At 41.4% G+C, this 25,864-nt stretch overlaps 2 protein-coding genes across 2 annotated transcripts in view; one reads left to right on the top strand and one right to left on the bottom strand.

The window, feature by feature from the left end:
* LOC118469314 (uncharacterized) overlaps positions 1-18,662 on the top strand; it is an 88,248-nt gene extending 69,586 nt beyond the window's left edge. The window contains exons 11-15 of the mRNA XM_055006610.1: positions 6,096-6,166; positions 6,772-6,882; positions 6,958-7,055; positions 14,469-14,538; positions 16,310-18,662. Coding sequence (XP_054862585.1) covers positions 6,096-6,166; positions 6,772-6,882; positions 6,958-7,055; positions 14,469-14,538; positions 16,310-16,561 — 602 coding nt within the window. The 3' untranslated portion in view covers positions 16,562-18,662. The remainder of the gene's footprint in view (positions 1-6,095; positions 6,167-6,771; positions 6,883-6,957; positions 7,056-14,468; positions 14,539-16,309) is intronic.
* Positions 18,663-20,862: 2,200 nt separating this feature from the next.
* ascl1a (achaete-scute family bHLH transcription factor 1a) lies at positions 20,863-22,642 on the bottom strand. The gene is made up of 2 exons (XM_023270962.3): positions 21,854-22,642; positions 20,863-21,751 (listed from the first exon to the last, which is right to left on the bottom strand). The coding sequence occupies exon 1, from the start codon at positions 22,473-22,475 to the stop codon at positions 21,867-21,869; it is 609 nt and encodes a 202-aa protein (XP_023126730.1). The 5' UTR covers positions 22,476-22,642; the 3' UTR covers positions 20,863-21,751; positions 21,854-21,866.
* Positions 22,643-25,864: the final 3,222 nt, after the last annotated feature.

Here is a 25,864-nt window from a genome sequence, read left to right as displayed (position 1 = left end):
GTTACGATGAGCAGAAACAAAAGTCTGGGATTAAGCGGGAAAAAGAGAGCAACAAACAAACACGTTAAAAACACAATGGACCTCTGTTGTGTTAGAAAGTGCATCCTAGATCTCACATAATTTTACAGAGGTGCACGAAAATAACCTCAGTTTTATTTTTAATTAAGGCCCGGAAACTAGGTATGATTTAAATTAGATGATTTCATTGTTCAGTGTGTGAGGTTTAACACCAAAGCAAGACTTTGCTGTTATTTTAGAGCATAAATATGGTTTTCCACAAACCAGATGCACACTACATTACAAATTATGACATAAAAACTGACTGAAATTTTAATTCTTGTCAGTTTTTTGAAGGAAAATATAAATTTATAGGATTTAAAAGAACAAAACCTGGTAGGTGCAGCTGTCTTGGTACGGGACATTCTTCCTTTTAGGTTTTATGCTCAAAGTTAGTGGAAGATAAAGCCCCTTTCATAACATCCTCACGTGAATACCCTGTGACGACCATATAAATAGATTGGGACTGTTAATAAACATCTGGTTCCTCGCTGCTGCGGACACATTTTGGTTGGTGCCAGAAAAGCGTGTAGATCTGATCTCCAGAAATATAAATCATACCCAGATGAGCACTGATAGCAGCCAGCAGTGTTTTTCATCTGTCAGCTGCACACATTGAAAATGATGTCCAAGTGTGTGTTAAATGAGTTGTGACCCGCGGCTGTTTGCAGGCCGTGGACCGGTGCAGGAGCAGTGACTCCGCCAGAGAAAAGGAACAAAACAGAAAAACAAACGGGAGTGAAAGAGCGAACCTCCCTGCTCATCATCATCATCATCATGGCCCCATTCTTCCTCTCTCAATTGCAACTGAATCGCCTCGGTCTCATTACAGATTATGGCCTCAGCAGAGTGACTCTCCCCTTTCTCTCGCCTTTCTCCACACAGTCCCTCTCTTGATTAACATTTTCTGCTAGGCTTCACACCAAAGGCCCAACCTGTGCGCTTTAAAGGCAGAGTGGAAAAAAAGCCATCAAGCGCTGGAGTGGAATCAGATAAGGCTATCAGGCAGGAGGCTTTACTGCCCCGGCTTTGTCCCGCTCCTCGCTTCCTCCCTCCATCTCTCACTCCACTGCACCTTTTGTCCGGGTGATTCCCTGACGGAGTGGTCCCCTCAGCCGGGACCCCCGACCTCCTCCAGCGCCTCCACCAGCACCTCCTCCAGCACCTCCTCCAGCACCTCCACCAGCACCTCCACCAGCACCTCCTCCAGCACCTCCTCCAGCACCTCCATCAGTACCTCCTCCAGCACCTCCATCAGTACCTCCACCAGCACCTCCTCCAGCACCTCCACCAGCACCTCCTCCAGCACCTCCTCCAGCACCTCCACCAGCACCTCCACCAGCACCTCCTCCAGCACCTCCTCCAGCACCTCCATCAGTACCTCCTCCAGCACCTCCATCAGTACCTCCACCAGCACCTCCTCCAGCACCTCCACCAGCACCTCCTCCAGCACCTCCTCCAGCACCTCCATCAGTACCTTCACCAGCACCTCCTCCAGCACCTCCTGATGCGCCTCCTCCAGCACCTCCTCCAGCACCTCCATCAGTACCTCCACCAGCACCTCCTCCAGCACCTCCACCAGCACCTCCTCCAGCACCTCCTCCAGCACCTCCACCAGCACCTCCACCAGCACCTCCTCCAGCACCTCCTCCAGCACCTCCATCAGTACCTCCTCCAGCACCTCCATCAGTACCTCCACCAGCACCTCCTCCAGCACCTCCATCAGTACCTCCTCCAGCACCTCCTCATGCGCCTCCTCCAGCACCTCCTCCAGCACCTCCTCCAGCACCTCCTCATGCGCCTCCTCCAGCGCCTCCACCAGCACCTCCTCCAGCACCTCCTCCAGCACCTCCTCCAGCGCCTCCACCAGCACCTCCACCAGCACCTCCTCCAGCACCTCCATCAGTACCTCCTCCAGCACCTCCATCAGTACCTCCTCCAGCACCTCCTCCAGCACCTCCTTCAGCACCGCTGCACCGACTGTCGTACACAGCAGCAGAAAGACACACAAGGCTGTGGTCAGGGCTGAGTGTTGATCCATGTCCACTCTAAGTCAGCCTACTATCACCTTAATATATCAAGGATTAAAGGACTAATGTCTCAGCAGGATTTAGAAAAACTGGTCCATGCATTTGTCTTTAGCAGACTAGACTTCTGTACCGTAACGGTGTCTTTACTGGACTCCCTAAAAAGTCCATCACACGACTGCAGCTCATACAGAATGCCGCTGGTCGAGTCCTAACAAGGACCAGAAAAGTCGATCACATCCCTCCAGTTCTTAGATCTCTACGCTGGCTTCCTGTCTGCCGGAGAATAGATTTTAAAATCCTGCTGGTGGTTTATAAGGCACTGAATGGTTCATAGTTAATCTGCTGTCACTTTGTGAACCATCTGGACCTCTGAGGTCATCAGGTCCTGGTCTGCTTTCAGTCCCTAGAATTAGAACTAAACATGGTGAAGCAGCATTTCCTCATTATGCTCCATATATCTGGAACAAACTCCCTGAAAGCTGTAGGTCTGCTCCAAATCTCACTTCTTTTAAATCACAGCTGAAGACTTTTCTGTTTGCCACTGCTTTCCTATTATAGCTTATTTTAAACTGTTTTAAATCCAAATTGTAATCTTATTTTTTAATATATTTATATTTTTCCTGTTCTTCTCTGTTTTTTATTAGATTCATCATTTAAATTGTACTTCTTATGCTTGTCTGAATATTTCCAATGTTTTTAATGTTTTAATGTAAAGCACATTTAGTTGCCCTCGTGTATGAAATGTGCTATACAGATAGAGCTGCCTTGCTTTGCCTACATCACTCAGACCAGGCTTTACTCTGCATTTAGACACAGACAGTGCAGGTCATAGTAAAAAGTTAAAAAAAAAAAACTCCTCAAAATTCATTTTCACCCAGTCGAAGCGCTTATTAGTACTGGTGTGCGATACTGCAAGATTTGGTATCGATCCGATACCAAGTAAATCCAGGGCCAGTATCGCCGATAGCGATACCGATATTCCGGACGAACGTTTTCAGTCGTCACACTGGTATGACGGACATTATCAGTTCAGCGCTCCTACCTGGTTAGAGGCGAAACACCTCACCAGCTCAACATTTGCTCATCGACAGACACAAATTATTTTGATCATGAAATACTAAAATGAGACAAAATGCCATTTTGTGTCTCATTTATTGTAATATTTTGTCTTTTTTTTTGTTGTTTTTGGCTGACTTTTGTGGTTTGTCTCTTGTTTTTGTCATTTTGTTTCTCGTTTTTGTCGTTTTGTGTTTCTTTTTTGTCTCACTTGTGTTTTTTGACTCATTTTTGTCGTTTTGTGTTTTGCTTTATTCGTTGTTTTATAAGTCATTTTTGTCGTTTTGTGTTTCTTTTGTCTCACTTGTGTTGTTTGTCCATTTTTTGTTGTTTTGTTTCTTTTTTGTCTCGTTTTCTGTCATTTGTGTAATTTTTTGTCTTCTTTTTGTCCATTTTTTGTCCTTTTGTAACTTTTTATTCAAATTTTTTTCTCTTTTTGTTTTGTTGTGTGCCATTGGTCTCATTTGTTGTCATTTTGTTTCTCACTTTTGTCATTTTGTGTCTCATTTTTGTAATATTTTGTCTTGTTTTGTTGGGGGTTTTTTTGTCTTTGCTTGTCTGACATTTGTCGTTTTGATCATACAGTAAAATACTATATCATTCAGTTCCAGATAGCTGTGACTAAATGTTGTGTTCTTTTGTAGACACTCTGTGATCTGGAAGTTGTAATGTGGAAATGATAAACTGAGACATAATGTTGTTGAAATTTTATTTATTTTTCTTCAGAAGTTTCAAGTTGTTCATAATGTTTTGTAAAAAGATAATTCCTTAAATGGGAACATTTTCAGAATGCACTAAAACAAAGGAAACATTAGGAGTTGTGGTTATTTCTAAGTTATTATGATGTGATTTTATTGGTCACTGGAGATCAAATTGGGCTGAATGTGGAACTGAACTGAGATGAATTTGACACCCCTGGTCTAGAGTAAATCCAGTTGGACTACTGAGTTGATGTCCAGTTTAAAACCACACTCCTGCATGGTTATCATCAGTGAGCACAGAGTTCATAACTGGCTTTTTTATGTTGTGGACTCCCAGAAGTCAGCACAGGTCAGCTGCTAACTCTCCTCCAGATGGTGGCTGAACTCTGGCTCTGAAAAGGAGGAGGATCCGTTCACAAGGTGCTGCTTCACTCCAGCAGATTGACCGGAGCGCTGATCCAGCCGCTGCTTCATTCAGAACTTTAAATCCCCGCCTGGTCTGACTCGACCTGCGTGTATCTCCGGATCCTTCTTCTCGTCGCAGATATTTGCAAACAGATGCGAAGAAGGAAGCCCGCAGGTTTTTTGATCAGTCAAGCTTTAACAAGTCAAGTTGACTACATACGAATGTCGGGTTTTGCATGTGAAAGGACGAGGCCTGGGTTTGATTAGGCCTAAGCTGATAAATGGTGGATTCAAACAGGCCCCCCTGCTACTGCAGAGAAACCCCAGAGGTCCAGAGGTTTAAGACCAGACTGATATCAACTCTGTTGCTCCTCTTTCTTCTCCAAACCAATGAATAGATCCATTATTCAGCAGACTCATTCTCATCTCCTAAATTGAAGTGGCAGCAGCTTAAAAGCCCCATTTTCTACCCCCCTCTTTTTTTTTTCCAAAGTCGCTCTCCCTCCCAAATTTGCCTTCTGAAATATTCATGGGTGTGGTTTGTCTCAGTTTGTGTCCCTTGTGTAATCATTGCTTTTACATTTGAGACTTTTGCACCAAATCAAGAAAATGAGCTGTTTATAAAGTATGTTTTAACAGAAAAGCGGCATAAAAACGTCACAAAAAGTACGACAGGATTGTGCAGATATTTAAATTTCCTGTCTCAATTTTTGCACCTTGTAGATCAGGAGTGTCAAACTCATCTTAGTTCAGCGAGACAAAAAAAGACAAAATGACAAATACATGAGACAAAAAACAAGACAAAATACTGAAAAAACGAAATACAAAGCAACAACAAAAAAGACACAAAATGACAACAAAAACAAAAAACATTTAATCTCAGTTATCTGGAACCGAACAGTATAGTATTTTACTTGATGATCAAAACGACAAAAGTCAGGCAAAAAAGACAAAAATGCTTAAAACAAGACAAAATATTAGAAAAATCAGACACAAAATGACAAAAACGAGAAGCAAAATGACAAAAAAATCAGACAAGCGACAAAAATCAGACAAAAAAAGACAAAAAAACCCCAAAACAAGACAAAATACTACAAAAATGAGACACAAAACGACAAAAACAACAAAAACATGAGGCATATGACTAAAGAACAATTCAGCCTTTGGAAACTTGGACGTCTGCACTAGAATTTAAAACTCTGGATGAATTAATAATCACCGATCAAATTTACAACCTATGAATCAGTCATTCGGTCCATAAAATATCAGAAAACAGTGAAAATGTCCATCTCAGAGTGTTCACATGTCAAATATATTCAGCTTTCTATCATATAATCTGAAGAAAAGCATCAAATCCAGCTAATACTTAGTGTTAGTGCTTGATAAATGAGCTCAGATGCTAATAATCTGCTCAGAGTACATTCCTTTCTCCTATTAAAGCAGAATAAAGTAGTTTATTTGGAGGCCTTGACTGCTGCAGCTCCTCCGGCATCCATTCATTCCATTTTCTCTCTTTATAAAAAGACCCGGCAGCCAAGTGCCACTCTGCCCCCCTCCACCCCCAGACCCTGGCCAACTGGACGCCCTGTGAACCACTCGCCCTGCATTGTCCCCTCTGAGTGACCCCACAGCCACCAGAGGAGAGAAATATTGCCCTAATCCACTCTGCACACACACATGCCCACGCCGAGGAGCCCTAATGTCGTTACTGGAGCTGGAAATCACTTTTAAATATGATCCGGAACGCAGAAAGACGTCAAATTCACCACATATTAGGCCCAAATTGTGTTCATCGACAGTCACAGAGTACAGTTAACATGACTTCTTTGTTTTCTTCTCTTTCCAGTCGACTTTTTGGCAAAGTATTGCATTTTCAGTCAGGAGAAGCTGGCCGAGTACAAAAGAGCTTTTGAAGCAGTAAGTGAAAAGGGATTTAAAGCCTTTATATTCCTCTTTCTCCTTCGGGATATTCTGTTTCACCCACTGTAATGTGTTGCACTCTTCAGCAGAAATGAGGCGACTACCATGACGATCGGCTGGTCTATAAATCATCAGAAAGTGTTTCCTAGAAAGCAAACTGATGTATTTAACCCTCCTGTTTTCCTCATTTACAGGCACCAGAAAATATTGTTTCTTTGAACAAAATCTAAATTTTTTTTTTATGCTGAAAATGGGCCGATATTATCGGACATCCCTATGTGTAACTGAATATTATTCAGTTTGCAGTCAAGGAGGGTAAAGAAGACCAGAACATATTGACATTGAGAAGCTGGAAACAAGGAAATTTTATATTTTTGCCTAAATAAAGAGTCAAAATCAATGAATTATCACAATGTTTAAGAATTAATTTTCGGTTGCTCAATAAATAAGCTCATTCTTTGCCTGACTGTACATCTCATAATAATGTTCAGGATTTTGTTCTGCTTTTTTTCTGAAATACTAAACATTTTCGCCTCTTCAACCCTTGACAGTTCATCAAATGAAGCAACTCTAGTGAGGCTGATGATTGTATTTGTTTGCAGGAGGACAGCGATTACGACGGCTACATCTCCTGCCTTCAGGTTCTACTCGCTCTTAAAACCATCACCCCTCCTGAGCTGCTGTCCGATGAAGAAGAGATCTACGTCTACAGAGTAGGGCCGAACATCTCCACACAAACAAACACACATTCACTCATGCAGCCGCTGTAACGCCGGTGTCTTTTTCAGATCTTGGAGATGGTGGACTTCAGAGTGACAGATGGACTCGTGGACCTGCGGCTGTTCGCTGTGATCGCCAGTCTGGCCCAGAAGATCGCCTCCATGGAGTAAGTAAGGACCAACAGCAGACACACAAGAGGAGTCACTGACCCCCATAAATAACAATAAGTGTGTACGCAAGTTTGTTTCAGTGATTTTGTCGTCGTGTGTGGGGCCGTCTTTGATCCTCTTCATCTTCTGCAGGAATGTCAAACTCAGTTCAGGTTCCACATTCAGCCCAATCTGATCTCCAGTGACCAGTAAAATCACAGCATAATAACCTATAAATAACCACAACGCCAGCTTTTTCCTTTTGTTTTAGTGCGAAAATGTTCACATTTAAGGAATTATCTTTCTACAAAACATCATGAACAACCTGAAATTCCTTAAGAAACATAAATTCAGTTGCAGCAACATTATGCCTCAGTTTATCATTTACACATTACAACTTCCAGATCACAGAATATCTGCAAAGGTGTCTGGAACTGAATGATGTAGTATTTTACTTTATGATCAAAACGAAAAAAGTCAGACAAAAGAAAGACAAAAAACAACAAAAACAAGACAAAATATTAGAAAAATTAAACAGAACGACCAAAACAAAACACAAAGTGACAAAAAAAATGAGACAGTCGGCATGGAACAAAACAAAAAGACAAAAAATTTGACAATAAAGTTACAAAATGATAATATGTAACAATAAAACAAAACACAAAATGACAAAAATGAGTCAAGAAACACTAGCAAGACAAAAAACCCACAAAAAGACAATAACAAGAAACAAAACAACAAAAACGTGACAAACGACAAAAGTCAGACAAAAAAAGGCAAAAAAACAAGAAAAATATTACAAAAATGAGACACAAAATGACAAAAGATCAATGTAGTATTTTGTGTTTTCTGTAGTTCTTACACTTTGAGGGCCAGTTTTGGCCCGCAGGCCGCATGTTTGACACCCCTGCTGTATTGCAATGCGCTTCTTGACGCCCTGAGGGAATGCGGCGCCATGTGAGGTGGACTCATCAAGGAACACAATGCTGCAGGGGGACAGATGGGGCCGAGTCAAGGGCCAAAACAGCAGAGCGACGAGATGAGAGACACGAGAGATGAGAGATGGACAGTTAAAGTCGAAAAGAAAAGACAAGAGCGAATGGGGGGGAGGGGTGCAATTAGAGCGAGGTAAAACCGCAAGAAATGCATCAGAAAACGGGGGCTACAGGTCCTCAGATGTCTAAGCCTTACATGATCAGAAGGGCCGATTGTGTAACCAGTGTTGCAGCTCATTTCTAAGCCAGGATTAGAGACAACAGGATTAACTGAAACAGGTAAGAGGATCAATTTAGTCCAGTTCGGATGAGATGACAGAAGGATGCTTTTGTTTTCTCCTTGTTCGGGAGGCGGAATTATGAGCGCTGATCTCTCCTCTTATTATTTAAATTGCAAAAGGGGAGTTTGGTGAGAAGAGGTTTAATATGGACATTCATTATCATTACTATAATTGCCTCCATACAGAGCAGACACCCTGGTCGCTGTGTGCCAGCCAGGCAGTCGGTCTACAGGCCTCCTCTAATGCGCAGCACAAAGGGCCGGCCGTAAATCAGGGGACCCGTGACCCCCGGCCCTGTCCTCGCTGAGAGGGAGCTCTCACTCCGGGGTAGCAGGCCTTGACCCTCACAGACCTCCACAGTGGGCTTGGCTCCACACACTCCTGTCTGCAGGAAGCTATACACCCCAGGGCAGGAAGAAAAAAAAAAGGCGCTGTGTGTGGGAATCTGTGGCATATGGGGCGTAATGTAGAGACACGAGGACGCTGGGGCTAAGCTCCATCTGACCGGGGTTCAATCTGCGGTTGGTTTCAGTTTTAATTAATTTTTCTTTTGTCCTCAAAATTTATTTATTCTATATTTTACCAGGTAGCATCAGTTGAGAACAATTTCTCATTGACAACGATGACCTGGCAAGAGGCCCCAGTAGGAAGAAAGATAGCAGATAAACAGTACATATACAAAAAAGGACACGCAGGTGTTTAAAGAGAGATTAAAAACAGCCTAAACTAATGCTAGCAGTTCATTGAAAACAGTCCAACAGGTAGGGTCTTCTGCAGCTTCTACTTAAACCTCCCGTTGTCCTCATTTACGGGCAGTAAAAAATGTTGTTCCTTCTTCTGAAAAAAATCCAAAAATTTAGCAAAAAACATTCCCCACATTTATAAAAATTTGCCATATCTTCAGGAAGAAACTTCTAAAAATTCTTTAAAAATTTCCCTTAAAATATTTTTTTTTTAAAAATCCCCAAATTTGGCAAGAAATATAAATTTTAAAAATTTTTTAAAAAATGTAAATATTTCCAAAAAAATCCTAAAAATATCTAAAGTGATTACATATATATCAGTAAAACTTCTAATATTTTCTTTAAGTACATTCAGAAAAAAATCAGAAACCAAACCATGATTTTTTTCAGCCAAAACATTGAACATTGAACATTGTTTGGTGGGAAAAAAAATTAAACAAGTGATCATCTTTAGTAACTTCCACACACATTAAATATGGCCTCTCGGTGAGGTCGATCAGCTTGTGTCATTTTTCCATTTTTTGTTGCTTTGTATCTTTTTTTTTTATATTTTGTCTTTGTTGTTTTTTTGTCTGATTTTTGTCGTTTGTCTCGTGTTTTTGTTGTTTTGTTTCTCACTTTTGTCATTTTTGTGTTTCCTTTTTTTCTTGCTTGTGTTTCTTTTCTCATTTTTGTCGTTTGGTGTTTTGCTTTATTCATTGCTTTTTGTATCGTTATTGGCGTTTGTCAATTTATTTTGTTGCATTGTAACTTTTTTGTCTCTTTTTTGTTTTTGTTTCATGCCATTTGTTTAATTTTTGTTCATTTTGTGTCTCACTTTTGTCATTTGTGTCTCATTTTTGTAATATTTTGTCTTGTTTTAGTTGTTTTTTTTGTCTTTTTCAGTCTGACTTTTGTCATTTTGACCATGAAGTAAAATACTACATAATTCAGTTCCAGATAGCTGTGACTAAATGTTGTGTTCCTTTGAAGATAAACTGTGATCTGGAAGTTGTAATGTGTAAATGATAAACTGAGGCCTAATATTGTTGACATTGAATTTATTTTTCTTTACAAATTTCAGTTTGTTCATGATGTTTTGTAAAAAGACAATTCATGAAATGTGAACATTTTCAGAATGTACTTTTTTGTACTAAAACAAAGGAAACATTCGGAGTTGTGGTTGTTTCTAGGTTATTATGCTGTGATTTTACTGGTCACTGGAGATCAAACTGGGCTGAATGTGGAACCTGAACTAAAATGAGTTTGACACCTCTGGATCATACAGGATTCCTAAAACAGCACCAGTGGAGCCATCGTGGTCGGTTGTTGTCAGTCTGTGTGGAGGTAGTGAGCATGCATGCGTGTGGAGAGAGTGACCGTAAGCCTCCTGGAAATTCACCAGACTGAATGCGAGAAAACATGAGACAGCAATACCTAGACTGTTTACCGCCACACGAGTCGTCTGGCAGTGCGAGTCCCTCCTCCTCCAGAGAACTTCATACCACCCAGCGTCACGTTAGCCCGCTCAAAACATCCCAAAACAACCTTCAGTTCTGTCAAACCAAACTAGGTCAGGATGTGTTTGTGTCCCTTCATCCCCTCCTCACTGTATGCCGTCTCTCCAATGGGGAGACCGCCAAAATTTTGGGCATTACGTAAGCGAGAGGGCTGCTGTTGGCCTCAGCAGGGTGCCAGAGGAGGGCGGACAAAAGAAAATGGGTTAGGCTGCTATTATCCTCCCTGCAGTCCATCACCAGTCCACCTACACTGCAAAAACTCAAAATCTTACCAAGTCTATTTGTCTTATTTTTAGTCCAAATGTCTCATCCCACTTGATTTAAGATAAATTCACTTAACAAGAGACATTTCAGCAGATGGAGGGACTTGTTTTAAGACAATGCATCTTAAATATCTTGTTAAGTCAAACAATCTTGAAATGATCTTGTTTTGAGTTGAATTTTACAAGAAAACGCAAAATACGTTCAAATTGACCCGTTTTAAAGTTTGAAAATGTAGAAAAAATATATATTTTCACAGTGAAACTTCTGATGTCCACATTTTCAACATTTTTGGGAAATCTTTGAACATTTTTTGGTGGACAAAAAGAACATTCACATAAAAATCTACCAAAATCCAACAAATTTCGCTGGATTTTGGTAGATTTTTTTCTGAATATTCTTAAGAAAATACTAGAAGTTTTACTGATATATATGGAATCACTTTAGATATTTTTAGGATTTTTTTGGAAGATTTTTACTCATTTTTTGAAAATATTTACAAGAATTTTCTTGCCAAATTTGGGGGATTTTTTAAAAATAAACCATTTAAGGGAAACTTTTAAGGAATTATTGGAATTTTCTTCCTGAAGGTTTTGCAAATTTTCAGAAATTTGGGGAATTTTTTTGCTGAATTTTTGGATTTTTTTTTCAGACAAGGAAACTTTGTTTTTGGTGCCCATAAATGAGGACAGCAGGAGAGTTAGTACATCTCAAATTAGGAGGTTACATGAAAGCAGAAATCTATTTTTGAGTGAAAAACTGCTATTTTTTAAGCATATCTGGCTTATTTTAAGACACCTAAGCTTGACAATCCTGGTAAAATATAACTTAAAATAAGTTTTCCCAGCTAATTTTAAGATCTCAATATTCTAAATATCTTATTTAAAGAAATCTTACCAAGACATTTTCACTTGTTCTACTGGCAGAGTTTTTCACTTCTTTAAAGGTAAAAGTTCCTTGAAATAAATTTTTTTTTTGTTTTGAGAGGAGCATTTTTTCCAGTGTAGCCTCTCGTTTATGCCACCCATTATCACGCCGGTGTCCTCACGCACCAGCATTTGGACTCTTTTACTGCAAACCAAGTGCAATTAATGATCATTAGCTGCCCTGTCTCGCTTCATCCCCATCATTGGAGGACAAGGGCCAATCAGCGCACTGGGAGCACTCAGGCGTGCCGTGCACTCGATGGCCCAGCGCTCGGCCATTCTTCGCTCTAACAGGCCATTGAGCGCTCGGCGAGGAGGGGCTCATTAACACCGGGCGCTCGTTAGAGAAGGGACGACCGCCGCCGTGCCACACGCTGGACGGGAGAGGCCCGTCCCGACACAATCGTCCGTGTCTCCCCTCCAATTATCCGAGCGGACCTAGATTTTGTTGGTCGGCGAGCGGTCACATTGCAGCAGAGTGTGCCCCGGGTCGCCCACTCCCCTCCCCGAACCTCCACACGAACCCCGCTCACCCCGCTCACCCCGCCACGGCCGCCCCCACACCCCGCCGTCGCAAAACCAGAGCGTTTTTTTTATCCGTTAGTGTGGCGGGATGTCCCCGTGTGCCCACGCATTGTTTGGCAGCCAGGCCGCGGTGAGCAACCACAATGGACTCAGAACACTTTACCATCACAGCTCTGTAAACACAACACCGCACGGGACCGACCCGCCAAAAATCACCCGCCACCACCACCAAACTTTAACCAGCACTCTTTACTTTTGGAAATATCGGATGAATGGAATGTCAGATTTACAGTCGTGGACGAAAGTATCGGCATCCCTGGAATTTCTCCAGAAAATACACCATTTCTCCCAGAGACTGTTGTGATTACAAATGTTTTTGGTATACACGTGTTTGCAACAGTTCCATGGGTTATAAACTTCTGGATTATATTACAGACAGTGGACAAAGGACACAGTGTTTTGGGTTTTTTGTCTGACTTTTGTCGTTTGTTTCATGTTTATGTCATTTTGTGTTATTTGTTCCATTTTTGTTAATTTTTTGTCTCTCTTGTGTCATTTGTCCATTTCTTTGTTGCTTTGTATCTTGTTTTTTAAATATTTTGTCTTGTTCTTGTTTTTTGTCAGATTTTTGTCATTTGTCTCATGTTTTTGTCGTTTTGTTTCTTGTTTTTGTCGTTTTGTTTCTCGTTTTTGAAGTATTTTGTCTTATGGGGTTTTTTGTCTTTTTTTCTGACTTTTGTCTTATGTTTTTGTCGTTTTGTGTCTTTTTTTGTCTCGCTTGTGTCATTTGTCCATTTTTTTCTTTCTTTTTATCTCATTTTTTAAATTTTTTGTCATGTTTTTGATGTTTTTTGTCTGTTTTTAGTTGTTTGTCTCATGTTTTTGTCATTTTGTGACTAATTTTTGTCATTTTGTTTCTGATTTTTGTAATATTTTGTCGTGTTTTGGGTTTTTTTTGTTTGACTTTTGTCGTTTGTCTCATGTTTTTGTCACTTTGTTTTGGGGCACCCCGATAGCTCAACTGGTTGAACAGGCGACCCATAAACAGGGGCTGTAGTCCTGAGTCCTACCCACAGCCGTTTGCTGCATTTGTGACACTATGATGCCATAAATTCAGAAAAAAAGATAAGAAAGTCCTATTGAAAAACCCTGAAATCAACATGTACAATATTCACCAGTGCCCACAGCTTTTAGGCTTCACACTGGAGATATTTTTCTACTTGGATTTCTCTCTTAGATCCACACAACTTCTGCAGTTCATCCAAAAAGTCCCAGAATTTTCGTCAAGAGACTCTCGATCACAGCTGAGTTAATCATGACTTCTTTGTTGTCAATCAGATTTTAACACAAAGATTTAATTTTTGGTGGAGGGGGGTTTAGTGATCCATGTAGAATAAAGAGATTTTGATGAAATCGAGCTTTTCTGATGGAACCAGGTCTGTCTGAGTTGGAAAACAATTGCACTATTTCTCGTATTTGCTGCTGTAACTCCGAAAATTTCCCTGCTGCGGGATCAATAAAGGTTTAACTCTCGTGTCGTCCTGCGGGCCAAAATTGACCCGTTTTAAAGTTTGAAAATGTGGGGAAAAAAATATATTTTCACAGTGAAACTTCTGATGTCCACATTTTCAACATTTTTGGGAAATCTTTGAACATTTTTTGGTGGATAAAAAGAAATGTCAAAAATGTTTCTTAAGAACATTCACAAAAAAATCAACCAAAATCCAGTGAATTTCGCTGGATTTTGGTTGATTTTTATGTAAATGTTCTTAAAGAAAATAATAGAAGTTTTACTGATATATATGTAATCATTTTAGATATTTTTAGGATTTTTTTGGAAGATTTTTGCTCATTTTTTTGAAAATATTTACAAGACTTTTCTTGCCATATTTGGGGTATTTTTTTAATAAAACTTTGAAGGGAAATTTTTAAGGAATTATTGTAATTTTCAGAAATTCGGGGAACTTTTTGCTGAATTTTTGGATTTTTTTCAGACGTAGAAACAATATTTTTTGGTGCCCGTAAATGAGGACAACAGGAGGGTTAATCTGAAAGAGTGGAGCTGGGTGCTGCAGTGTGGGATCCAGAATGATACATATTCTTGGTTTCATTTCCCTCTTACAGTCCTAAACTTCTTGAAATTCCAAATGAATTCACATTTCACCTGTTGATGGTGTCGTTTTTGCTTTTTTCCTCACAGTGAGTTCATGCGATCCCTGATCACCAACATGGACTTCCGCTCTCTGGAAGTGCGGCTCTTCAAAGCTAAGGTACTGCGATGAGAACCTCCCCTCCACATGTTTACACTCTTGAATCTGTTTTCACGAGGTGCACTTGATTACCTCAATGCAACATCAGATTAACTCTCACATTAGCCACATTCATGCCACAAACATCATCCCCGCCTCCCGTCCGTGGCCCCGCAGGTATAATTATAATGAAATAAATACCGGCGAATGCTTTGAAGAGCAATTCCAAAGCATGCTTTATACAGCGAGCTTCGTTTCTTTCTTTTTTTTTAAAGAGAGGCACTCGGCCCTCATGCATAGAAATGAGGGAAGCAAGCCAGAGAGAGAAAGAGAGGGGTGCTTTTCCCTTTTCATAGATTAGCACGGCCCTAATCTCATTAAAGTGCCCAGCAGTGAACATGCCGTCCACTCCGCCCAGCCCTGTAATCAGCCCGAGACACACGGCTCATCTCGGAGGTACCGAGACCGGCCTACCAGCTGGTAGGCCCGGCCCCTCATTCATACAAGGAAGTGCCGAGCAACCGAAGGAGGAACATGAAAGCCTGCGGCCGTGGGTGTGGAAACCGAGCCCCTGGCCAGGTAGGGAGGCTTTGTAATTACAGAGCTGTTAGGGATAGGGTTGATAACTGGAGAGGCTGGTGGGGGGACTGGGCTAATTGCCAGAGGGATTATTTCCCCCCTCCTTCTCCTCCACCAACAATTATTACCTAGACTGCATTAACCGTGCAAACAGGTGCTCAAACAGAAGTAGAAACAGGCTGCGGTAATCTGAGGCTACCATAAAGAGCAAAAACACACAGAGGTGTCAAACTCATCTTAGTTCAGGTCCACATTCAGCCCAATCTGATCTCCAGTGACCAGTAAAATCACAGCATAATAACCTATAAATAACCACAAAACTCCAAATGTTTCCTTTGTTTTAGTGAAAAAAAGTACATTCTGAAAATGTTCACATTCAATTAACTATCTTTTTACGAACAACCTGATATTTGTTAAGAAAAAAAAGTTCAATTTCAACAACATTCAGCCTCAGTTTATCATTTCCACATTACAACTTCCAGATCACAGAGTGTCTACAAAGGAACACAACATTTAGTCATCTGGAACTGATTGATATATTATTTTACTGTATGATCAAAATGACAAAAGTCAGACAAAAAACAACAAAGCAAGAATGCAAAGATGCAAAATAATAAAAATGGAAAAAAATGAGACAAACGACATGAAACAAAACAAAGAGGCAAAGAATTAGACAAAAAAGTTACAGTGGCAAAAAAAATGAACAAACTCGGCAAAACATGACAAAAGCAAGAAACAAAGTGACAAAACGTAGACAACACAAGCGATACAAAAAAAACACAAAATGACACAAACAATACATGAAACAATGAATGAAGCAAAACACAAAATGACAACAGCGAGACAAAAAACACAAAACGACAAAAACAGACAAAAGACAGGCAAAAAACAACAAAAACAAGACAAAATATTACAAAAATGAGACACAAAAATGACAAAAGAGCAGTCTAGTATTTTTATTTTATGATCAAAAGAACTTGTCATGGTCTAGAAATTATTTTAAATTTATAGTTTTACTAATTTACAATCTGCAGTTAATGTCTTCTCTGTAATTTTTACACTTTGAGGACCGGATTGGACCCTCTGGAGGACCACTTTTGGCCCACAGGCCGCATGTTGGACACCCCTGCAATAACACACAGTCACATTGTGAGTCCAGAGCCAGCTCTCCTTGCTTTAATTCTCTGTGCTGTTGTGATGGTGACTTCTGCAGCAGCTGTTCCTGTTCCTCCTGGAGGAGCAGCGAGGAGACGCTGGAGCTCAGCAGGGCTTCATCAGCGCCGAGCAGCTGCTGCTGGAGCTGAAGGCCGGAGGGATCCACCTGGAGCAGGAGGCGGCCGTCAGGCTGGAGCTGCAGCACGTCCCCCCTCTGGACCTGCTGGACTTCCTGGCCTACCTGCCCCTCTTCATGCTCATCCACAAGGCGGTCATCTCCAACCCCCTCAACGACTCCAGCAACCTTTGACTTCAGTCTCTGCTCCGTGTGAGTCAGGATTCAGCAGGACGCCTAGCACAGCTAACTCTTATCAAAGAAAACAACATAATATCACATGACAAACAGGAAAGGTGGAATTAAAGTGAGTGAATTGGGCACTAATGTGAGTTATTGTTCCATCAATAACCCTCTGAACCCCAGACCCAACCAGTAGGCTTGAAAGAAGACAATGACACTTGATCTTGTTTTATGGCACTCATCCAGGTTGTTTTCTCCTGACTTGATCCTTGCTTGTGTTGTATCTACTCTCAGATGCACGTCGCTTTGGATAAAAGCTAAATGAAATTGTAGAATAGAGGAAAGGTATGTTATCTTAACAAAAATCTGCCAAGTTACACATTTATCACAGCCTGAAATTGTGAGACAGACAGAGACTTTATTAATCCCGAGGAAAATTCAAGAGGAAAAAAGAAGAAGAAGAAAAGTCAGCTTGTCAGTTGTCCTACAGTTCCTGAACTACTCTGCTGTCATTCCATCCAAAAAATTGACCAAGCCTAAGTTTATAATCATGATATTTCATCAAAATGGCTTTGTTTTGGGGTAGCTCCAGTAGCTCAGCAGGTTGAACGGGCATCCCATAAACAGAGGCTGTAGTCCCCGACACATTGGCCATGTATTAGAGTCTGACCCATGGCCGTTTGCTGCATTTGTGGCACTATAATGCCATAACTTCTTAATAAAAAGAACAAAATCAAAACTATTTTTGAATAAACTTTTATTATCATTTAGCTAATTAGAAGGTGGTTGTTATTCAATTCAAACGGTTATTTAGTTGACATTTTAGTGATATCCAATCATTTTTTATTAATAAGTGATTGTTTCCATAATAAGTAATTATGGAATTTGTAAAGACGTGATCACAATGAACATAAAAACCATTAGGTTTTCTTTTTAACGTTTAATAAAAATGTATGCAGTTATATCCCATGGACATGAAAAGTTCCTCAATTATAGATTGACCCAACTGCAACCAAGTATGACCTGACAAAAATCCAGGGACTTTTCAGCTGAACTGCAGGCTGTGTTTACATACAGCAGCTTGGAGACAAGAAGAAAACTAATTAAAAAGTAAAGAAACATCTATAGTATTTTCATTTGCAGTATTGGTAACACCTGTTGGCACTTAGTGCAAAGATGAAATGCAGTAGAAAACTGTCTGAAGGATTCACTAAAACAGTTGTTCAACACTAGAGATCAGACTTTTGTTTTTAATCTCAGGAGGTGAGATTTTTTCTTTCATTAGATGCACTCCAACACTGGAACACATTAACACAAAGTGGCCAATAATTTATGAAAATAATCAGAGACAAGCTGCGTTGTGAAGCTTAAAATGATAAAAACATCAGCAGGCAGTCGGCATAGATGGAACAACAGATGCCCTCGACCTTTATAACGATGACACACAGGTGATTTATAACCTGATGATTGGTTTGAAGACTCCCTGTGGGGTGATTAAGGACTTCTCCAGGATCATTATAGAGTTTTTTATCACCTTTCTCCATACAGAAACCCTAGTAGGACATTAAAGGTCTTGTTTCTGGTTTCATGGAGCAGTAAAGTGCTGTCTGTGGTCCTGAAATGTGCTGCAACTAGTACATTTGGCTGCATTCATTCTAAACTCTGGACTTCATGTGAGTTTTCAGATGCAACAAGTGCTTATTGTCGTTGGGTAAAAAAGAAAAAAACAACAACATGTGATCAAACGTACAGCGGCAGAGATGTGGGCTGTTGTCCAGTTCTATCCAACTTAATCACCGCTGATGAATGATATTCAGTAAGATACTCAACTAATGTGGTTTAAGCCTTTGTTTTGCCTCGGCTTTGCCAATTAGACATGGCCGTGTGCTCCTGCCGCTTGTGCACGCTTGACAGACCGCCATAGGAGGAAACATAATGGGCTCTGACAGGCTGCGAACTGGACTGTTAGATCAGGGACGTATGTCGTCACGTAGAGTCCAGATAGAGCAGAGAACGCTGGAAAAAGTGCCTTCAGTATGGATTTTTAGATTAACAATATTAGGTTTTACTGCAGGGGTGTCCAACATGAGGCCCGCGGGCCAAAAGCAGTCCTCCAGAGGGTCCAATCCGGCTCTCAAAGTGTAAAAATTCTAGAGAAGACATTAACTGCAGATTGTAAATTAGTAAAACTATAAATTTAAAATCATTTCTAGACCATGACAAGTTGTTTGGATCAGAAAGTAAAATACTAGATTGTTCTTTTGTCATTTTGTGTCTCATTTTTGTAATATTTTGTCTTGTTTTTGTTGTTTTTTTTGTCTAATTTTTGGTCGTTTTGTGTTTCCTTTTTCCTCACTTGTGCTTTTTTTTATTTCTGTCACTGTGTTTCGCTTTATTCGTTGTTTTGTGTCGTTTTTGTTATTGTGGGTTTTTTTGTCTCGCTTGTGTCATTTGTCCATTTTTTTGTCACTTTAATTTTTTGTCAAATTTTGTGTCTCTTTTTTTGTTTCGTTTCCTGTCGTTTGTCCATTTTTTCCATTTTTTAGCTCAGTTCCACATTCAGCCCAATTTGATCTCCATGGACTGGACCAGCAAAATCACAGCAGAATAACGTATAAATAACAATAACTCCTAATATTTCCTTTGTTTTAGTGCAAAAATGTGCATTCTGAAAATATTCCCATTTAATGAATGATCTTTTTTTAAACACGATGAACAAACTGAAACTGATGAACAAACTATTATTTTACTTTATGATCAAAACAACCAAAGTCTGACCAAAAAAAGACAAAAAAAAGACAAAATATTACAAAAATGAGACACAAAAATGACAAAAGAGCAGTCTAGTATTTTTATTTTATGATCAAAAGAACTTGTCGTGGTCTAGAAATTATTTTAAATTTATAGTTTTACTAATTTACAATCTGCAGTTAATGTCTTCTCTGTAATTTCTACACTTTGAGGGCCAGATTGGACCCTCTGGAGGACTGCTTTTGGCCCGTGGGCCGCATGTTGAACACCCCTGAATTAGGCAAACGTTTGTCAACAAGTTTGCATCTTAAACTTCAGTGGAATTTGTTGTCATTATTATCTGTATATTTGATATTATGTGACTGATATTAATGATGAAAGTCTCTGTTAAAGTGTTCTTGACTGTCAACAGCTTCCCTGTGAGTTCCAGTGGAGTTGTGTTCACTGTTCATTTCTCAATGCACCCTCTGCCCCCACTTTCAGGCCCCCTGGTCGTCCGCGAACCCTCCTTTGACAACAACTGATGTCTTGTACAATGACTCTTAAACACAAGTTTTTCCTGTTAGTTTCTCCAAGAGAATCGAACATTTTACTGGAAAAATCTGTCATTTTCAATGTGATTTCTTTATTTTCAGCCACTGCAAGTGAATAAAATCAAAGCAAAAAGTCTCAACTGGAGCCACACACACTCAGAGGGCTTCTTTTTTTTCCTTCCCAGGTGGTGGTTGTTGTATGTTCGGCGGCATGCTGCTGTCAGGAGGCACACGCCATCAGCCAGTTCAGCTCCGTGTCTCCACTCGACCACCATCCAGAGCCCATTCACTCATTAGAGCAGACACGCGTCCTGCTGCAGCCTCCGCCCTACCTGTCAAACTTAGTTGTGCAGAAACACGAGCTCCACCTCACAGTCTACCGCCGACCTCCAGCGCGGAACCAATCCTCTCAACTTCCCTCCATCTGCTGATTGTAGACTGGTCGTTAATTATTTTTTTCTCAGTGGAGAGATAGTGCCACCATAAAGCAGCCTGGTGCACTTTACGCATGGACAAAAGCCACCACATAAAATAACAACGGTTCTTTTAACTACGCAGAAAACACTATTATATGTATATTTAGATGAATGTTTTGGCAGCGTTTTCCTTGTTTGAAAACCTCCCATTTTAGAGACACAAATCCTGCTTCATGCTTTGTTGCGTAATTGGTTAGAAAATGAAAAATAACGAGAATGGCGACATTTTACGCACGTTTTGCAGTTGCGAAAAAAATCCTTCCCTCGCTGCAAATACTGTTCAGTATTACAAAAGAGACGGAGCACGCTTGGACAACGTGGCTGTGGGTGATGGACCTGTGGCTAAACGCCTTAATGAGCCACTCTGCACTGTATTTCTAACACGGAGTGACAAAATCTGCCGTGCGTAAAACGTGCGTAAAACCGAAATAAAGCCTAGAATCTGGAACATTCTAGCTTTATTATTATTTGTCCTACTTTGTGTTTCAATCAGCAACTCAAAACTACCCACCCCTCCTTTAAAAACACCCAAAAAACAAGACATGCGAAGTAATTCAGTAGCATCGGATCTTTTATTCTTGGACTACAGTGTAGAAAATATGGTTATAAGACTTCTTATTTTCAGCATCTGTTTACGTGAAGAGGATATAGAGCTGGCAGTATAAAGAGACAATGCGTGGCCATTGCACTGTGTTTGGACAATAGCTGCATAAGTTTTTGATCATTGTGACATGACAAAATGTAATAACACGGTTCTGCTATTAAATAAGACACGTTGGTGCTAGAATAAAACCTCGGAGTGTCAAACTCCGTCTGGAAACCTCATGAACAGAAGAGCCAGAGAATAATAGACTACACGTCTACATAGGCAGGAGGTATAGAAGCAACTTCGCAATATATATAGACAAAATATATACAAAAGGATGTGTACAAAACATCTATAAATCTCTTACATACAAAAATATCTTAATATATTTCCAAAAAAGCGTTTGATATAGAATTTTATAGAATAAATCCGCGACTTGGAAGCATTTTCTGAATTCGACGTCTGAGAGGTTTACCAAAGGGTTGGTGTTGTGTGATTGGATAAGCATAGTTGAAGAGCGACGTATTAAATAATGTTTTTTAATGTGCTGCCGAAGAGCATGAATTCACTTTAGGTTTTTTTGTTTGTTTGTTTATCATGGGCAAATGCACAGTAGCTTGGATTCCAACGCTGTCAGGAGACCCGTCTTCCTTTAATCCTTTGGCGCTGATCTCTGGCCTGATTTTCCCCAAGTTTTCAGGACCTTAAGGCCGTGTGTCTGTCAGTCTGGGAGGACCGGGCGGTGAGGACGCAGGACCAAAACGCGTGTACGGTGCATTTTGTTCTTGAGGACACCCAGCCTCCTCCGGGACCATCCCAAGCGCAGGACGACAGTAAATTGAGCTGATCCATATTTCTGCGAAAAGAAAAAAAGAAACATTAAAGCACAATTCGAGGTGTTTATTGGATGTTTTTCTCTAATGGTGTCTGATGTTGTCTTTATTTGATCTGTTCTTACCTTAAATGGATGCTCAGAACCAGTTGGTGAAGTCCAGCAGCTCCTGCTCTTCTGGACTGAGGGGGTCGTAGGAGCCCTCGTCAGATGAGTAGGAGGACACGGGAGAACCCGCCATGGAGTTCATGTCCGCGGAGTATCCCTGCGACATGGTGGGCGACAGGACTCCGGACTGAAAGGCCGCGCTCACCGCGTCGTGTTCGTCCAGCAGCTGCTGCAGGGCGCGGATGTACTCCACGGCAGAGCGCAGCGTCTCCACTTTGCTCATCTTCTTGTTGGCGGCGCCGTTGGGGACGTGCTCCCGCAGGGTGGCGAACCCGTTGTTGACCAGCTTCACCCGGTTGCGCTCCCGTTCGTTCCTCCGGGCCACTGCGTGCGGCTGCTGCTGCGGCAGGTTGTAGCCAAAACCCGCGAAATTCAGCCTTCTCTTGCAGCGCAGCAGCTCCGGGGAGGAGGAGCGCTGCCTCTTGGGCTGCTTGGACGCAGACTTCCCGCTGCTCTGGCTGCTGCCGCTCGGGCTCAGCTGGACGCTCTGAGCCGCCGCCGCCGCCGCCGAAAAGAAGCAGGCAGGCGGCATGAGCTGCTGCTGGCTGACGTTAATTTCCATTTTGGCTGTGAGGTCCATCCCAGTAGAAAAACACACAAACTGATAAAGAATCACCAAGCGTCCCGGCGGTGCGTCCCGCTCGTGCCGTTCACGTGTTGTGGCCGTTTGTCGCGCACTTGTTTCAGAGGGGGCAGTCCCGGTCTGCTGCCTTGCGCGCTCCTCAAAGCTGCACTGAGTCCTCGAAGAAAGACGCCACTGCTTTTCAATAGGTCTGGATGAGGGACTGGCCACGCCCTCCGGTCGCGTGGATTCACCTTGGGCTCCTGCCCCGGTACCGGTGCGTTACGCGCGCCGGACGCGTGCCACTTGAAGCACTGAACAAACAGTCAGTGGTGAGTTTTTTGTTTTCTTTCTATCTATCACGGGTGTCAGGAGGTGTGCCGCACAGCTCAGAGGAAAGTTTCCAGAGACGAAACGTTCACAGCAGAAACAGAAAACTACGACACGGTGCTGTTTCTTTTGCTGTTTTCTTACTTTGTGTCTCATTAGCAGCTGCTCGTGTAACTTTTACAACTTTAAACAACTCGCTTAGAAAATAAAATCAAACTTTGACAAAGTCTCAGCCTCGTGTTTGACTTTACAACTCTGTGTTTGGAAATTAGTGTAAAACTAAATGAAGTTTGGTTTGTGAGTTTCTTTGGGGGGAAATGAGAAGATCCGCGTTTCAGCTGTGAGTTCGACGATGTTATTAATCATGTTGTGAAGCTGAGTGTTGTTTCAAAAAGAGAAGAAAGAACGTCTCGTTTAAAATAAAGGATTCAGTGGCTGGAAAATGATTTTTATAGTTCAAGAAAGCAAACCAATCCTAGTATTTTTCAGGTTCTTCTCAGCTGAGTGTGGTGCTGAAAGACAGCTCACTGCAGCTCTCCATGAACCCTCAGCCTGATGTCTGCATGGAAATCTCTCTGTCACTGCAGTTATTGTGAACATTACAGACGCGCCTGGATGCCGCTCATTCGAGGGACCATTGTGCGTCAGAAGGCGAATTTTCCACTTTGATTAGCGCAGATCATCAGCAGCACAGAGGCGCAAATCTGCGGAGGGGCCCTAAAGAAGCGGCTCGGAGGAGGCTTTGTGTATGATTTGATACACCCGATACGGTTACAGTAGCGTGGACGCGCTGCGATCTGTCCATTATTGTCGCTTTGAGAGGTGGGGAAGAATAAAACACGTCTTTCAGAGAGGAACAAAAACACAGGACCGAACTGTAATACTCTCTCTAGTGTGTGTGTGTGTGTGTGTGTGTGTGTGTGTGTGTGTGTGTGTCTGTGTGTGTGTGTGTGTGTGTGTCTGTGTGTGTGCGTGCGTGCGTGCGTGCGTGTGTGTGTATGTATGTATGTATGTATGTATGTATGTATGTATGTATGTATGTATGTATGTATGTGTATGCGTGTGCGCGCGCGCGGTGCATTTGCGCGCAATCAAACCCAGAGAACAGAGACAAAACCAGAATTTGGATTGTTTTTCAGTCCACTTTTACGCACGAACTTCCTCCCTCTCTCTTTCGATGTGTGTGTGTGTGTGTGTGTGTGTGTGTGTGTGTGCGCGCGCGCGCCCTCCTCCCCCATTCTTTTTTCCCTTTATTTCTCTGTGCGTGCACCCACGCACGCGCGCCTTATAGAAGGGGGCTTGTAATAAATTGTGCAATTTTTCTGTGGTGGCAGTGGCATTCAAAATCAAGCTTGCATTGAGGAACACCCCCACCACACACATACACACACACACACACGCACCACCACCTATCTATACTTTCTTTTCTTTCCCTCCCCCCTCCCTCCCTCACTCTCCCTCTCCCCTCTCTCCTCCCCCTATTTCTGGCCCAGCAAGAGAGTTTAGAAAAGAGGCGTGGGTTCTATTCAGCGTCCCCCTGCGCCCCTTCGCCATCGCCAAGCTTTCTGAAACCTATCCATGCCCTGTCAGTGTGCTTCCAGAGTCCAATTAGCGCTTTGTGAGGACTCTCTCTCTCTCTCTCTCTCTCTCTCTCTCTCTCTCTCTCTCTCTCTCTCTCTCTCTCTCTCTCTCTCTCCAGTGCTGCTGCTGGTCTTCCAGAGGCCAGGGTGCCGCTCACTTTACTGGAGGGGCTTTCCAGTCATAGCTGGGTGTAATAATTAATATGACATCTGGGCGCCCGAGTTCCCATTTAACCACTTTCTGTATTTTTCTCCTTTCTTTAGGCTCTTCTCTGTGGGTGGGGGGATTGTAAAACAAAAACTTAGAAGCACATACTAATGTGGGTCCTGAATGGGATTATCCTCCAATTTGTTTGTCATTAAAAACAGTTTTAAGAGTGTTTTGTTACATGCTTTTCATTTAACAGAGAAAAACCCACATACCTACAAGAAAGCTGCTTTTATCAACAACCACAGAGTTAGAAATAGACACTTTGGTGCTCAGAGAAAGACATTAGAATGGAAATAATTACACAAAAATAGCATTGACCAACTTTTTAACAGTTTTTCATACATTTCACTCAAAAGAAATAAGACAGAGAGGCGAAAATACACAATTTAAAATAAAATGACTGGTTTTGTGTTGGAATTCTGCCTCTCACTGACTGAACTCCCTCCTTGTTTTCTGCCAAACAGGAAAAGTTGTAATTTAGCAGCGCCCTCTTGTGGACAAACGGTGGCACAACATCAGACATAAATGCCAAATGCTTCACCAATCTTTGGAACAGACTGGTGAAAATGTCCAATCAGAGAATGTCCAAAAAGATATTTAATTGAGGCGTCTCCAGTTGTCAATCCTGGGTTAATGAGCTAAAATCTTTATTTCGTTTGAACAACTCATCATTTATTTTTCATAATAGGTTCTTCTGTGATATTCAGGAGATGAAGAGGAATATGTTTCTCAAGTTTAGAGAAAAATGGTCTGTTGAAATTTGGTATAAACCAAAACTACGTACTTATTGTCTAATAAAGGACAGATACAGCGTGGAACATTATGTGAAGTAGAATTTAAGACAGATCCCTGTGTGATGGACCCTGTAAAATGTGGTTTTCTGCTGTGGTGCCATTCATAAACAAACAATAAAGAGGAAGAAGTGGGAATCAAAAAGGTAGTAAAATTGTAAAATGATAAATGAAATAGTTAGAATAAGCATTAATGATAAAAATCCAAAATTAAAAACACTAATAGTATTTGTATTTGTCTATGGTCATTGCACACAGTGGCCGCTAGGTGTCATTATTTTACACCTAATAAGACCGACATCGGTACAAATCCCGACTTTTTTCATTTCTCTGTTGCTAAATACTTATTAAAACGTGTACCAATGATCAATTAGATTCTGTTTAAATGTGTAGAAACACACTTTAGCGCCACAAACACTTAAAGATCGACGGTATGTTTGGCGGATGAAACGTTTTGCTTTCACTGGCCTTCCGTAGTTTTGACATCACGTGGTT

The sequence above is a fragment of the Amphiprion ocellaris genome, chromosome 21 (assembly GCF_022539595.1).
Source record: "Amphiprion ocellaris isolate individual 3 ecotype Okinawa chromosome 21, ASM2253959v1, whole genome shotgun sequence".
NCBI classification, from domain to species: domain Eukaryota; kingdom Metazoa; phylum Chordata; class Actinopteri; family Pomacentridae; genus Amphiprion; species Amphiprion ocellaris.
The sequence above is the reverse complement of the archived record's forward strand: the minus strand, read 5'-3'. Positions and strand labels throughout refer to the sequence as shown.